This window comes from Amyelois transitella, chromosome 28 (genome assembly GCF_032362555.1).
Source record: "Amyelois transitella isolate CPQ chromosome 28, ilAmyTran1.1, whole genome shotgun sequence".
Lineage (NCBI taxonomy): Eukaryota > Metazoa > Arthropoda > Insecta > Lepidoptera > Pyralidae > Amyelois > Amyelois transitella.
The window spans coordinates 3,696,134-3,712,928 of NC_083531.1; the positions used below are offsets into that span (position 1 = coordinate 3,696,134).

The window sequence follows — 16,795 nt, forward strand, 5'->3', positions numbered from 1 at the left end:
TTAATTTAGCTCCTCAAAAACTACAAATAAAACTAAAGTTTCAAGTTCTCATCATGATTTATGTAACCTTAATTTTACATACATCAATATTTTAATTATAATTAAATATTTTTGCCCGCGACAGCAATACCTTCGGTTGCAAGTCAGTTAGTCATTTCTCGGTTAAGTAAAAAAATGACCGAGTAAACTGTAAGTTTAGGCCTTCATCGGGACTTTTATAAATAATATTTAAGGGCAGCCTGCGTGTTAAACTGTTCATACAATGTAATCTTGCGTTCACTCACTCATAGGTACCTAATCAAAAGTATAGGTACATTGTTTTTTGATACAATGATCTGTAAGAAAAGAGATAACAACCGAATTGATCAATTTTGACATTGTAAGTCTAGCTTTAATTGACTTTGCCAAAATCCAAAAAATTATATTTTGAAAATGAAAGCTAAAACCATATACATACATTACATATCCTCACGTCTATATCCCTTCGCCAAGGCAAGAGCAACCTTCGCACAGCTCCGTCCTGTGTGGCAATCACGGAAACTGACTAGGAGAGTTAAGCTCAAAATATTCCGGTCCAATGTGAAAACCGTTTTGCTGTATGGGTGTGAGACGTGGAAGGTCACTAAAGACATCTCGCACCGTCTCCAAGTCGTCATTAACCGCTGTCTTCGCCGTATTCTCGGTGTTTACTGGCCTGAGAAAATCTCCAACGTAGACCTGTGGGAACGCTGCGGTGAGACTCCGATCGACCAGCAGATCAAACGCCGCAAATGGAACTGGATCGGCCACACGCTCCGAAGGGACCCCGAACACATGCCGAGGCAAGCCCTAGACTGGAATCCCCAAGGAAAGCGTAAACGTGGCCGCCCTAAACAAACCTGGCGGCGGACAATCATCGCAGAGGTGAAGAATATAGGGAAGACTTGGAGCGAAATAAAACGCGAAGCTCAAGACTGAGCGGGATGGCGACGCACTGTGGATGCCCTCTGCCCCAGCTAGGGGACATAAGACCTTAAGTCAAGTAAGTCATATGCCTTGCGGGGTAGACAGTTTTGAAGAGACTGATAGGCCACGTTCAGCTGTTTGGCTTAATGATAGAATTGAGATTCAAATAGTGACAGGTTGCTAGCCCATTGCCTCCTAAGCTTAACTACATTGTATACAAATTTTAAACAGGCGACTTTAAATATATTATACATACATAAAATCACGCCTCTTTCCCGGAGACTACATCTTTCCTCTTGCCACGATCTCTGCATACTACCTTCGCTTCATCCACATTCAAAATTAAAAATCCACATTAATATATTATTTTAACACTTATTCTTGTTCACGAACATTTAATGATTAAATATATACTATTACATAGTATTAAATAGTCCAAGTAACACATTACATAAATCTCCAATACAGCATGATTCCCGCCAAAAAAATAAACAACTTGACGTTTGGTTTCCCGCCAATATAATTCGCAAATTGTTTTTTTAAACACGAATGTGGGCAAAGGCGTAGCTAGGGTTAGGTAAAGACTTAAGATTAGGAGGGGGAGTGAAAAAATTCTGCGACGGTCGATTGACTTAAAATTGATTCGACGACATTTTTTTTTCTGGAGGTTTAATTTTTGGACGATTCGTCGACAGATAATTAAAGAGACCAGATTCTGTGGATGAGTGGAGAGTTTAAACAGAAATATACGTCCTAATTGAGGACCTCCTCCGTTTTTGTCGGTTAAAAAATGAAATCCTGTTGGCTGAACGACTCGGTAAGTGGTTGTATCAGTACCACTCTTATTCGGTACCACTTCAAAATCTTATAAGTTTCTAGTATCATTATTCATTGCACTTCATCATAACAAATTAAAATGTATATATATTATATGTATAGTTGCGATATCGACGCCACAAGTCACAAAAACAAAATCACGCGATCGAATACTAACAGTGCAGCTATCAATCAAAAACAGCGAGAAATCTAAATTTCACGGATTTTAGCATATAGATATACAACCTCCGACATCGTCAGAGCCGCGGTTCCCGAGGCATAACACCTACTCTGGCGGAAGATCATCCCTTTGGTGGCGGTCGAGCCGGATCATCGCTCCCGCTAAAATAATATATATATGTATATATTGTTTATAATATATATTGACTAGCTGTCCCGGCAAATGTTTGGCCATATAAAATTCTTTCTTTTAAATATTTCTAGTAAAAAAAAAATTAAGGGTGGACAACCCTTATCACTGAGGGGTATGAAAAATAGATGTTGGCCGAATCTCAGACCTACTCAATATGCTCGCAAAATTAGTTTCGGAGGTGTACGGGAACGAACATTGTGACACGAGAATTTTACATAATATAACATATTGATTCCCACCCCCCTCCCCACACAAATATACCTCGCTACGCCCCGAAATTACGATCAAAAAACCGTCAACTCGGTAATTGCACATTCATTACTTCACTGCGCACCAACATCATTGCCCGTAATATAACTTCCCATTCCATCATCAAAAGCCCCGTTCTGATATGCCATCGCTATAGCCTCGTCGTCCGGATACTCTTGCATTTTTTGCACGTTGGCAACGTATCTGAAACCGTTGTAGTGTGTGAAATCTTTCGCCATTATGTCCTCGAGATGAATCAGGCGGCTGGTGGTTGGGTCATGTTCCAACATGTCTGTAAAAAAAAAAAAACAAAAAAAAATCGGTTGATTTTTCTCTCAAATAGTACGGAACCACACGGCTAAGTGGCTTAATGTAAGATTCCCCAACAAGTGGCCGCTTTTAACAATCGCTTATCAACATAGAAGAAAAAATCAAATTTGAATTTTAGAACGTGGCCTATCGAGACTTTTTTTTTTCAAATCTTTCAAGACTTTTTTTTTTCTCCGAATAGGAAATCCTTTTAACGGACTGCCTCCCGGGTCTTCACCCGGGAGAGTGTGGGACTCCTGGCATCTAATGTGCCAGCCTATCCCCTAAAACCCCTCCGGTGCGCCCTTTTCGCCATTTTGAGGACATCACAGTCTTTCAAGACTGCTGTCCCCGTCTACCCCGCAAGGGATATAGACGTGACTATATGGATGGATGGATGGATGGACGGATGAGTTACATACCTTGATACGCGTATCTCTGAAACTGGTCGCTGTCAAGAACGGTGTAGCTCGGTCGAGGAACGGAGGCGCTGTCTGCAAGTGGATTTATATCAATAAATATAATTCATACATACATATATGGTCACGTCTATATCCCTTCCTATATCTGTGGACAGAGCCTTGACTTGACTTGACAATATGTATGTATGTATACTTATATCTATAAAGATACTAGCTTTTTCACGCAGCTGCGCCCGCGCATAATAAGCCCAAATTACATGCGCAAATTTACCTCTACCTCCTAAGGTTGCTGACCCATCGCCTAAAAGAAGCCTATCCCTCAGTCGACTTTTACGGCAACCATGGGAACGACATGTAGTGGTCCTATTGTATATGATTCTAGCATAAACTTTAGATTCTAGCATAAACTTTAGATTCTAGCATAAACTTTAGATTCTAGCATAAACTATAGATTCTAGCATAAACTTAAGATTCTAGCATAAACTTTAGATTCTAGCATAAACTTTAGATTCTAGCATAAACTTAAGATTCTAGCATAGACTTTATATTCTAGCATAAACTTTAGATTCTAGCATAAAATTAAGATTCTAGCATAAACTTCAGATTCTAGCATAAACTTGAGATTCTAGCATAAACTTTAGATTCTAGCATAAACTTAAGATTCTAGCATAAACTTCAGATTCTAGCATAAACTTTAGATTCTAGCATAAACTTTAGATTCTAGCATAAACTTTAGATTCTAGCATAAACTTTAGGTTCTAGCATAAACTTAAGATTCGAGCATAAACTTTAGATTCTAGCATAAACTTTAGATTCTAGCATAAACTTTACATTCTAGCATAAACTTTACATTCTAGCATAAACTTTAGATTCTAGCATAAACTTTAGATTCTAGCATAAACTTTAGGTTCTAGCATAAACTTTAGATTGTAGCATAAACTTACCATATTCGCTGTTCCAACCAAGTATGACACATTTGCATTGTGTCTGTTTGTTTGTGCAAATCATGCCGACCGCGTATTTGACACAGGCCGGATGCTTTTTGGACACTGTCTATATATACAAAAAAAAACAAAATTTATTAGGCTATACGTACATACCTACATATAATTACGTCTATAGATAAAAAATAAGAAGAAAGGCGACTAAGGGATGGGCTTATAAACTTGGGATTCTCGTTTTAGGCGATGGGCTAGCAAACTGTCACTATTTGAATCTCAATTCTATCATAAAGCCAAACAGCTGAACATAGCCTACCAGTCTCTTCAAGCCTTTTGGATCTGTCTACCCCGCAAGGGATATAGACGTGACTATATGAATGAATGAATGAATGAAAAATAGATAAAAAAGGTTCGTCTCAAGACTTGTTAGTTTCATGTTCCTTCTGGATTTAGTCCTAGTTGCATTCTCACCACTCTGGAGAGGAGCCCGGGGTATGCCTTTGACAAAAAGGCCCAGGTTTTGAATCCCACTTCGGCCATGTAAAAATGACTATTTTTAAATTTATCTACATTAGTTTGAATACTAACCGAAGCCCTTACGGTGAGGGAAAACATCGTGAGCAAAATCTGCACATTCAACTGAATGTGCAACGAAACGATGTGTCCCCCCTGCAAAGGTTGCGGAGGTCAGACGGGAGTCGCTTCGTGTGAAAACCTGACTCACCCAATCCAGGATCCATGGTCAAAGGCGTACCCCGGGCTCCTCTCCAGAGTGGTGAGGATGCGACCGGGACTGAAGCAGGGTGGAAGAAGATGGATTACTCACATCTCTGTAAAGCGGCTTAGGATTCACATTGAAGACGAACAATTGAAGAATAAAGTTCATGTGTGACGCGGTCAGCTGAAACATAAAAATAATTTTAATTAAATTACTAGAAGTATGCAGAGATCGTGGTAAGTGGAAAGAGGTAGTCTCTGCCTACCCTCCGGGAAAGAGGCGTGATTTTATGTATGTATGTAAATTACTAGAGGCCGCCCGCGACTCCGTCCGCATGGAAACCCTATCAATCCCGCGGGAACTCCGGGATAAAAAGTAGCCTATATGTTGTTTGTGTTTACTGGGTCTTCAGCTACCTACATACCAAATTCTTTCGCAATCGGTTCAGTAGTTTTTGCGTGAAAGAGTAACATATATCCATACACTAGCTGTGCCCGCGACTTCGTCCGCGTGGAATAGTTATTTTGGGCATCATATTTATTTTTGCAAACATCCTCCTCAGGCGGTCAGGCGGTCACGCGTATTAGAAAGAACGCTGGTTCGCCGTATTAAATGTTTCGCTGCAAATTGCTTATAACGACTATATCTCAAAACCTATTCGTCTGATTTATATACTGTAAATGGCAATTTTAGTCTACATGAAAAGCCGAAAGTAATAAACATATTTATTTGGATAAGGATTAATACGGAATTAAAGAAAATTGGTGTCAAAATAACTTATGTTTATTATGAAAAAATAATCTTAAAAAATGAACATAAAAGTGGTTATTGTAAGTAAACCTTAAGAGATAGATATATGCTCTCGCGGACTTTTTTGTGGCAAAAAATGAGTACTTCACATCTTTAGTACATTGTTTTACTATATCTTTGTTGGTTTGCGCAGCGTTCGCGTGGAAAGCTCGCAGATGGCCGACTCATTCAACTTTCACCTGCATTGTTGACGTTTCCCGTAGGAAATCCGGGATAAAATGTAGCCTATAGCCTTCCTCGATAAATAGACTATCTAACAGTGAAAGAATTATTTAAATCGGTTCAGTAGTTTCTGAGATTAGCGCGTTTAAACAAACAAACAAACAAACAAACAAACAAAACAAACTCTTCAGCTTTATAATATTAGTATAGATTCGACGGCCTCTGTGGCGCAGCGGTAGTACGCTTGTCTGTGACATCGAGGGTCCAGTGTTCGAATCCCGGCCAGGGCATGATGAGAAAAAAACTTTTTCTGATTGGCCTGGGTCTTGGATGTTTATCTATATAAGTATTTATTATAAAATACAGCATCGTTGAGTTAGTATCTCGTAACACAAGTCTCGAACTTATTTCGAGGCTAACTTCATCAGTGTAATTTAATTTGTCCCGTATATATTTATTTATTTTATTTACACTGACATCCTGACATACTCACAAACTTTCGCATCTATACTAGTAATATTATAAAGCTGAAGAGTTTGTTTCTTTGTTTGAACGCGCTAATCTCAGGAACTACTGGTTCGAATTGAAAAATTATTTTTGTGTTTATAGACCATTTATCGAGGAAGTCTTTAGGCTATATAACATCATGCTGCAACTATTAGGAGCGAAGAAATAATGGAGAGTGTGAAAAAATTCAGGGAAAATTTTTTACTTCAATGACGCTCAAAATAACTATTCCACGCGGACGTAGTCGCAGGCACAGCTAGTACTATATAAGTATGCAAACATTTCATGGATATTGGTTCAATAATTTTGAAGTGAAAGATAAATGTATGCGGTGTCACACACAAGCGCACTGCCGCTGCGCCACAGAGGCCGTCGATCCCTTAGTCGCCTTTTACGACATCCATGGGAAAGAAATGGAGTGGTCCTGTTTCTTTTTCGCTAATGGCGCCGGCAACCACACGGCACATTATTATTAAGGTTATATTATGTAAATGTTTATTATTCCCAAAAATAAATAAATAAAAATTAAAGATTGTGCCCTGTGTGGTTCCCGGTACCAGTATAAAAAAGAATAGGACCACTCCATCTCTTTCCTATGGATGTCGTAAAAGGCGACTAAGGGATAGGCTAACAAACTTGGGATTCTCTTTTAGGCGATGGGCTAGCAACCTGTCACTATTTGAATCTCAATTCTATCATTAAGCCAAATAGCTGAACGTGGCCTTTCGGTCTTTTCAAGAATATTGGCTCTGTCTACCCCGCAAGGGATATAGACGTGACCATATTTATGTATGTATGTTTGTTGTTACTGAATAAAATGAAAAGGAAGAAAATATTAAATTGATATTACTGAATAAAATAAAATAAACTAGCGACCCGCCCCGGCTTCGCACGGGTGCAAAATTATAAATGTTATTATACATAAAAACCTTCCTCTTGAATCACTCTACCTGTTACAAAAAACCGCATCAAAATCCGTTGCGTAATTTTAAAGATTTAAGCATACAGACAAACAGACTAAAATAGCGACTTTGTTTTATACTATGTAGTGATAAATAAATAATGAAAGATAAAGCTTAACATTCAAGTCGCTCACGTGTTTGGCCTGTAGCGGCGTGCCCACGGCCAGCTCGTAATGGTCCAGTATCAGCTGGTGGCTGGAGTACTCGATGTTGGTGTATGTGCTGCTGAAGTCACCCCTCATACCGAGAAACTCGGTTAGAAGCTGAGCATTCTGTGTGTAACTGTGTGAAAAACAAAAAATCACACATTTCGATAATCGTCGCAACTTATTTATTTATATACATATGTAATATAGGATAGAATAGAATAGATTTATTTTCAAAATTGGATACAAGGTATTTCAAAATTCAAAATTGAATTTTGAAATACCTTGTATCCAATTCATCAATCAATTTATTGACGTCACATCGCTTAAATCTAATTATATGTATCGACTTTTACCGCTTTCAAAACGCATGTGTAGAACAAATTTTCACAGGGCGTCAAATTACAAATATAGATCTCTTAAATCTCAATCGTGGACGAATGTACATTGTCAGCATTAAATAAACATGAATTAATGTAAAACTAACTATTTCAATACGAATATTTCGTCAAATAAATAAAGATAAAATAAGATATTATGTACACACTGTACAAACAACTGACTGGGAGATAATGCTTCTAGCATAAAGTCCGCCAATTGCGCCATACATTTGTATTTTATGCAATAAAGTTAAAATAAATTAACAAAAAATTTAAAGTAACTAAGTAATAGTTAACAAAAAACACGCTCCGCTCGGTTACCCAAGTGCTATATAAATAAACATCAATAAATTAAACAAAGATTATATAAAACACTTAAGTCATTTGAAGCAGTTAACAAAAAAACAACACGCTCCCCTCGGTCACCCAAGTGCTACATAACAAAACATCAACAAATCAAATCAAGAATCATTGTGTGAGTTGCCGCTGTACATGTCTATAATGTAGCCAACGTCGCGTGAATATCGGATACAAAGTATACTATACAAACTACCTATAATATTTCAAAAATACACGCTCCGCTCGGTCACCCAAGTGCTACATAACAAAACATCAACAAATCAAATCAAGAATTATATAAAAATCACTCACACGTCCCTAATATACCCCATGGTCCTCCGGTGTTCCTTATACAAAAACTCGATCAGATTCAAATGGTCGTATCTGTAATTGTTTATCCACCCCCTGGAGAAAGGGCACCCCCTCTTCTGGCTCATGTTACCGCTGTACACGTCTATAATGTAGCCAACGTCGCGTGAATATCGGATACAAAGTATACTATACAAACTACCTATAATATTCCAAAAACATACGCTCCGCTCGGTCACCCAAGTGCTACATAACAAAACATCAACAAATCAAATCAAGAATTATATAAAAAACTACTCACACGTCCCTTATATACCCCATGGTCCTCCGGTGTTCCTTATACAAAAACTCGATCAGATTCAAATGGTCGTATCTGTAATTGTTTATCGACCCCCTGGAGAAAGGGCACCCCCTCTTCTGCCTCATGTTGCCGCTGTACACGTCTATGATGTAGCCGACGCCGCGTGAATATCGGATACAAAGTATACTATAAAAACAACCTATAATATTCCAAAAACACGCTCCGCTCGGTCACCCAAGTGCTACATAACAAAACATCAACAAATCAAATCAAGAATCATATAAAAAACACTCACACGTCCCTTATATACCCCATGGTCCTCCGGTGTTCCTTATACAAGAACTCGATCAGATTCAAATGGTCGTATCTGTAATTGTTTATCGACCCCCTGGAGAAAGGGCACCCCCTCTTCTGCCTCATGTTGCCGCTGTACACGTCTATAATGTAGCCGACGTCGCGTGAATATCGGATACAAAGTATACTATAAAAACTACCTATGATATTCCAAAAACAGGCACCGCTCGGTCGCCCAAGTGCTACATAACAAAACATCAACAAATCAAATCAAGAATTATATAAAAAACACTCACATGTCCCTTATATACCCCATGGTCCTCCGGTGTTCCTTATACAAAAACTCGATCAGATTCAAATGGTCGTATCTGTAATTGTTTATCGACCCCCTGGAGAAAGGGCACCCCCTCTTCTGCCTCATGTTGCCGCTGTACACGTCTATGATGTAGCCGACTTCGTTGGGATCGGTCCAGTTCGACTTCCACTCCAGGTACAAGTGGTTGGGGAACACTTGCAGTTCACTGTATATGCCGAACTTAGCTGCGATCGCTTGGTACACCGACAAAGTGACGATCCTGTGGCCGCATTTGTTTTTGAAGACCTGAAATTGAAAATGAACATACATACATATAAATAATCACGTCTATATCCCTTGAGGAGACAGAGGCAACAGTCTTGAAAATACTGATAGGCCACGTTCAGCTGTTTGGCTAGATGATACAATTGAGATTCACATAAAGTGACAGGCTGCTAGCCCGTCGCCTAAAAGAAGAATCCCAAGTTTATAAGCCTTTTCCCTTAGTTGTCTCTTACGACATCATGGAAGGAGATGGAGTGTTCCTATTCTTTTTTCTATTGGTGTCGGGAACTACATGGCACAAATTGAAATTTAAATCAATTCCGTGTGGTTCTCACAAGCACTAATAGAAAAAGAATAGACCACTTCATCTCTTTCCCATTGATGATCATAAAAGGCGACTAAAGGAAATCCTTTAATCCTTAAAGGAAACGCTCCTGGTCTTGATCATCACGTGGCTGATGGCCTTCAGCACCTCTTTCCTCCTTCTATATTACCCTCTAACTCAGTTCTAATGACTTAATTATCTACTCTTCTTTCATGGTCTTAGCCTAGCCCAGTACCCACTGAAGACTGACCTTGAGAACATCCAGGGTATCAAAATTAGCTGTCTCTGTCTCGGAAACCACGTTCCCCCTCTAACTCAGTTCTAATGACTTAATTATCTACTCTTCTTTCATGGTTTAAGGCTAGCCCAGTACCCACTGAAGACTTACCTTGAGAACATCCAGGGTATCAATGTTAGCTGTCTCTGTCTCGGAGACCACGCTCCCCCTCTAACTCAGTTCTAATGACTTAATTATCTACTCTTCTTTCATGGTCTAAGGCTAGTCCAGTACCCACTGAAGACTCACCTTGAGAACATCCAGGGTATCAAAATTAGCTGTCTCAGTCTCGGAGACCACGCTCCTGGTCTTTTACATCACGTGACTGATGGCCTTTAGCACCTCTTTCCTCCTTCTATATAACCTTCTAACTCAGTTCTAATGACTTCATTATCTCCTCTTCTTTCAAGGCAGTTCCCACTGAAGACTCACCTTGAGAACATCCAGGGTATCAAAGTTAGCTGTCTCTGTCTCGGAGACCACGCTCCCCCTCTAACTCAGTTCTAATGACTTCATTATCTCCTTTTCTTTCAAGGCAGTACCCACTGAAGACTTACCTTGAGAACATCCAGGGTATCAAAGTTAGCTGTCTCGGTCTCGGAGACCACGCTCCTTGTCTTGTACAGCACATGGCTGATGACCTTCAACACCTCTTTCCTCCTTCTATATTACCCTCTAACTCAGTTCTAATGACTTCATTATCTCCTCTTCTTTCAAGGCAGTTCCCACTAAAGACTTACCTTGAGAACATCCAGGGTATCAAAGTTAGCTGTCTCTGTCTCGGAGACCACGCTCCTGGTCTTGTACAGCACGTGGCTGATGGCCTTCAGCACCTCAGCGTCCGATATGCGGCACTCCAGCCTCGCCGCTGGGTCCAGAACGCTTTGACCCTTGGTCTTTTCTTTGAGAAACTCGTCCACTCTGTTAGCTAGCGCCGATATCTATAAAAAAATATTGTATATAATATTGTTTTATTTCCTTTCAGAAAGTAATTTTTTTTTGTATATGTTGGATGAAGGGAAAGGCTAGAAAAAACTAGATTTTACTAGTATTGATTAAATTAATGCAAAAAGAAAACAGTAAGAAATATGAAACTTTAAATTTTTAGAATAAAAAAAATATACTCGTTTATACGGGACAAATTACACAGATTGAGTTGCCTCAAAGTAAGTTCGAGACTTGTGTTACGAGATACCAACTCAACGATACTATATACTAAGCGATATAGCTATAGTCTATATCCCTTGCGGGGTAGACAGAGCCAACAGTCTTAGAAAGACTGATGGGCCACGTTCAGCTGTTTGGCTTAATGCTAGAATTGAGATTCAAATAGTGACAGGTTGCTAGCACATCGCCTTAAAAACGAATCGCAAATTAATAAGCCTATCCCTTAATCACCTTTTACGACATCCATGGAAAAGAGATGAGGAGTGTTAGTCCTATTCTTTTTTATTCCGGTGCCGGTAAACACACGGCACACGAATTTGCACGCACAATATATTTCATATGCAGAGATCGTGGCAAGTGGAAAGAGGTTTTATGTATATACATTATTCTCACCTTAAAATAAGACGCGTCATCCGCCTCCAAGTCGGTATGGTAAATCCATTGCACAAAAAATGTGATCACTTGCAAAGGCGACGGCTTCTCGGGCTGGTTGCAAAATATACTCCATTTCAGAGCAAGGAACGCGTGGAAGTAATAGCGGAGTGCTATTTTAGCGTAGTGCATATGGGTCAGTGTGAACGGGCTGTGAACAAATACATTAATCCATTGTTCATTTAAAAAAAGAACTTAAACTATTATTGACAAACAAATGTTATTAGTTTATTATAGTATTGATAATTATTTAAATGACACCAAATTATTTTGACAACTCTTTGACCTAAATACTGTTATTATTATTATTTTTTAATTTTGTTTCTTTTTATTTTTGCATGTGCTTATTTTGATTTGTATTACTAATTAATTGATCTTTAATCATTAATTCTTTAACCAGTGATACCTATAATTTTATTGACGACCTATTTTTTTTTTATCTGTGTTTCACAATAAAGATGTTTGATTTGTATTTGATTTGATTTGATTCATTGTTTTATGTTTTATGCATACATACAGCTGTGCCCGCAACTTCGTCCGCGTGGAATAGTTATTTTGGGCATCATTGAAGCCCTCAAGGATGAATTTTTCACGTTATTTTCACATTTTCCGTTATTTCTTCGCTCCTTATAGTTGCAGCGTGATTTTATATAGCCTAAAGCCTTCCTCGATAAATGGTCTATTCGGCGCAAAAAGAAGTTATGAATGTGGATGAAGCGAAGGAAGTATGCAGAGATCGTGGCAAGTGGAAAGAGGTGGACTCTGCCTACCCCTCCGGGAAAGAGGCGTGATTTTATGTACATACATATATATGTATGTATGTATGCCCTTGACTAGGTCTAGACCTTGCATAATTATTGAAACCAAGATTACCGCAATAAATAATACTTTTTTTTTATGTGGCAACACTCACGGCTCACTAGTGTTGCTATTCAACATCCGTCGCGTCTCGTTGATGACACCTTGCAGTATGCAGACGGTATTGTAGTAAATGCCGCCCTCGGCTATGGCCGTGTGGTTCAGTAGCTCACACACGTCAACGAAGTGTGTTATGTTCGTTTTTCTGAAAATTATACATACATACATAGATAGATGTTGTAAAGTTGTTAGTTGGATACATCAGCAGCGTATCACATCTTATATATGTATAAATTTCTCGGGTCACAATATAATTCCCGTACTCCTCCGAAACGGCTTGACCGATTCTCATGAAATTTTGTGAGCATATTGAGTAGGTCTGACAATCGGCCAACATCTATTTTTCATACCCCTTAGTGATAAGTGATATCTGACTACCCTTAATATTTTTTTTCAACTAGAAATTACTTAAAAATTATTTATATGGCATAACAATGTTTGCCGGGACAGCTAGTAAATTAATATAATCAAGCCTTGCGAAGTGGACGGAGGTAATAGTCTTGAAAGACTGGCATAACATTTGAAGGTTTTATTAGCCTTAAGGGTCAGACCTAGATAAAGAAAGGACCACTCCATCTCTTTCCCATAGATGTTGTAAAAGGCGACTAAGAGAAAGTAACTTGTCATTATACATATGAATCTCAATTCTAGCATTAAGCCACCTGTCTACTCCGCAAGAGATATAGACGTGATTATATGTAGATATGTATGTACTGGACCACCTCATTTGACTGGACAGCGTACTAAACAAATAGTGAAAAGGTTATTTCCACTTTGGTCACCTCCCAGGTGATTAAATCTCCACATTTTTGTGTCCTGAAATAGCCTTATGGCAAATAACCCAGGTGTACAGAATCAACTCACAAGTAATAACGGGACGCCGCTTCCTCCAGTTGTGTGAAAATCAACTTCTGCAGCTCTAAATATTCTCTTACTTCCCTGTGCCACTCACCGTTACCATATTTCAGTCTGGTCTCAAACATTTCTGGCAATCTGTAATAAGATAAATGACTTTCGTAAAAAAAAAGACATACCGCCTCAAATCGATATCCTCCTTTTCTTGAAGTGGGTAAAATTTTAAATACCACACAAACACTTTCCTGAAAATCGGTTCAAAGAAACGCGAGATAATCGCGGACAAACATACATATGTACACAATATCCAAGTCAAACTGAGAACTACCTTTTTATTGGAAGGCAGTTAATAAACTAAACTATAAACTAGCAACAACAACTAACTATAACTACTTTTATAGCTGAACGTGGCCATTCAGTCTTTTCAAGACTGTTGGCTCTGTCTACCCCGCAAGCGATATAGACGTGACAATATGTATGTATGTATGTATAAACTACATACATACACATTATAATCATGTCTATATCGCTTGTTCAGCTGTTTGGCTTAATGATAGAATTGAGATTCATATAGTGACAGGTTGCTAGCCCATCGCCTACAAGAAGAATCCCAAGTTTGTAAGCCTATCCTGTCTATTCTTCCCTATTCTTAGCGAATGTCTCCTTATTACAATCTGCCTTCCGGCCAAATTACTTAATTTACCAAATTACTAATTTACGCACCAATACAATTATTTCTGGTAAAATATGTATTGTCAGTTTAAAGTACTCTTGATTTGACCTTTGGATAAACTTAAAATAGACTATATACTTCTCAGACAATTAAAAAACAATCACGGTAAGTAAGGAGTTATTGTATGCAAAATATTGAACTAATTGTGCGAAAACGTTTGTTTTTTATGACACATTATTATGAAACTTGAGGCCAATTTGATTTACCCAAGACTCAAATGACAATAATGATTCAACATTGATTAAATGGACCTGTACACATTTATAATTTGTTATTGCCTAGATGTGTATTGTAATAAGTACTAAATCTAAAGAATTATACCCATTTTTAATAGTTCTTAATATAGAGTTGTAGTTACTTACAGCGTTTTGTAAACATTTTTCCAAAGCACCATATTTGTAGACACATATTCATAAAATCTTTTACAGGTCATACTAAAATGCGTTAAGTCTTTGAAATTCATATATTTTAGAATAATATCTATTATTTCGTCTGGTAAAGAATGTAGAAAGGAAATATCCTTATCAGCATTCATGATTACTTTTAGCTAATAAAAATTTCCTCAAATAATTATTATACAATTTGTTGCACCACTTCACAGAATTATTCGTACACAACACAGTACACTTTTTTTATTTATAAATTACAATAATATTTTAAGCAACGAAGATACATATTTTACGGCTATTATTTATTTACTCGATAACAGTAATCGCAGCAATCACTAATCATTCGGTTCAGCTGTCAGCTGGCCGGGGTCCGTCCGGGCTAGCTAGGAGCGCTAGGGCGGCACTGACATATCGACTAAAGGTGGTGAAATCGTCGATTCACGTAAAATGTTTTGTAAAATTCATTCGATATTACCAAGACGATTTTATCTATACCTACTGGAGACAACACAAAAAGCTTTATGTTGAGGAAAAAAATATGAGTGAAATTTACTAGTTGCCCTTCAATCACTTTCTAAGTACATATTGTAGGGTGTTCATACTGTGATAGTGATAGGATTATGCCGTTCTCAACACTTCATGTAGGTACTTTTTATTAAAATTTAAAGAATAGGCACACTTTCATCTGGTACATATTTCCATGTGAGCCTTGTAGCGAAAAAAACATAATGTGTGCCAGCTACTCCTGTTCATGTAGATTGTAAAAGACAATCAAAGGAACGGCTAATAAAATTGGCAATGCGCTAGCGACAACTTTATGTACACATACTGTAAATGTAACAAAAATATATGATAATTTTTGGCCTCTCTCTTTGAATAATGTGGACAGAACATTTCAGTTTGTTTGCCCGAAATGCTATGTCGATGACTTTCGTTCGTCCATGGATCTCCTCATTACTCATTATTAATCTAGCACAGAAAAACCAAGTAAACCTTAAGATTTTTAGTACTTAAGTAAACTTAAGACTTAATATTCAATTTTATGGAGATAATAGAATAATAGAAAAAAGTCAATAGATTATTTTAGATAAGAACTTCGAACAAAGAATATTGCAAAAAGTGCGAGAAGGAAAACATTCTCCCTAAAAATTATGCATTATTTGTTGATGATACAACACAGCTTGAATTTGAATTGATTTGAATAATATTTTTATTGAAATTTATTGTTTATTTTACTGCATCTCAATGCTTTTTATGTGCGCTGCCTTTTAATTATGGATTTTCCTTTATATTTTGGTTGACTGGAAGAAATCCCATTGGGGATAAGTCCGCCATTGTACATATTCTTCTAAATCCAATAACTGTTTTGCAATTTGTTTTATTTATTTTTATGTGCAATATCTTTATTGCACATAAAAATACAAACAAAACAAACAAACTTTCATTTTTGTGATTTTTAAATGCAATTGCCAGCTGGTAATTTGTATATTTTCCACACAATATTGTTTTGTTTCTGAAATAAAAATTTAATAAGCTGAGTGAAATATTTTGGTAGCACATACCTACATAAGATTCCACTGTTCGACGTGGGTTAAATTAAGATAGTTTTTTAATTTATGTATATTTGAATTTATATACCCACAAAATCAGTTTTTTCTATTGCGATATAAAAATTGACCAGAGAATGATTTTGTAAAAAAATAAAATATTTTTAGACGATATGTTAGTATCGAGTATTTTTGTCACATAACATCCCTAGGATTTCTCAATCTGGTTGTCATTTGTCAAGTCTGTTTGTTTGTGTCTGTAATTTTTCTTTGTTTCTCCCGGCATCTGTTTTTTGACATCAAATATTTTATTTATTTTGGTAAGCTATCTTTTTGTATTTAATCATACAGAAAACTGCATCTTATATCTCATAATTAGACTATGCCGAAGCGTATTGTGTGATTTCTTTTAGCAATTTTTTAATCACGTGGAGGCAGAGCAACGACTTTTTCAAATTTTGACGCCCATTTAGACTACCTAGGTATAAACCTATTCAATACCTATTTATTATTTCTGAAAGTGATATTAAGATGCTAAGTAGGTATCGTTTATTTATATAATTCACTCAAGAAATCATAAAATAATTTT

At 37.4% G+C, this 16,795-nt stretch overlaps 2 protein-coding genes across 4 annotated transcripts in view; one reads left to right on the forward strand and one right to left on the reverse strand.

The window, feature by feature from the left end:
- Nucleotides 1-14: 14 nt before the first annotated feature.
- Nucleotides 15-15,034, reverse strand: LOC106139601 (uncharacterized). Its single transcript, XM_060952292.1, has 11 exons — nt 14,633-15,034; nt 13,547-13,675; nt 12,678-12,827; nt 11,726-11,915; nt 10,906-11,106; nt 9,280-9,584; nt 7,349-7,496; nt 4,882-4,956; nt 4,059-4,167; nt 3,115-3,186; nt 15-2,675 (listed from the first exon to the last, which is right to left on the reverse strand). The coding sequence occupies exons 1-11, from the start codon at nt 14,803-14,805 to the stop codon at nt 2,458-2,460; spliced, it is 1,770 nt and encodes a 589-aa protein (XP_060808275.1). The 5' UTR covers nt 14,806-15,034; the 3' UTR covers nt 15-2,457.
- A 1,403-nt stretch (nt 15,035-16,437) lies between these two features.
- Nucleotides 16,438-16,795, forward strand: part of LOC106139600 (uncharacterized) — a 40,035-nt gene continuing 39,677 nt past the window's right edge. For all 3 annotated transcript variants that reach the window (XM_060952310.1, XM_060952311.1, XM_060952309.1), the window contains exon 1: nt 16,438-16,526. The gene's annotated coding sequence lies outside the window, so the exon portion shown is untranslated. The remainder of the gene's footprint in view (nt 16,527-16,795) is intronic.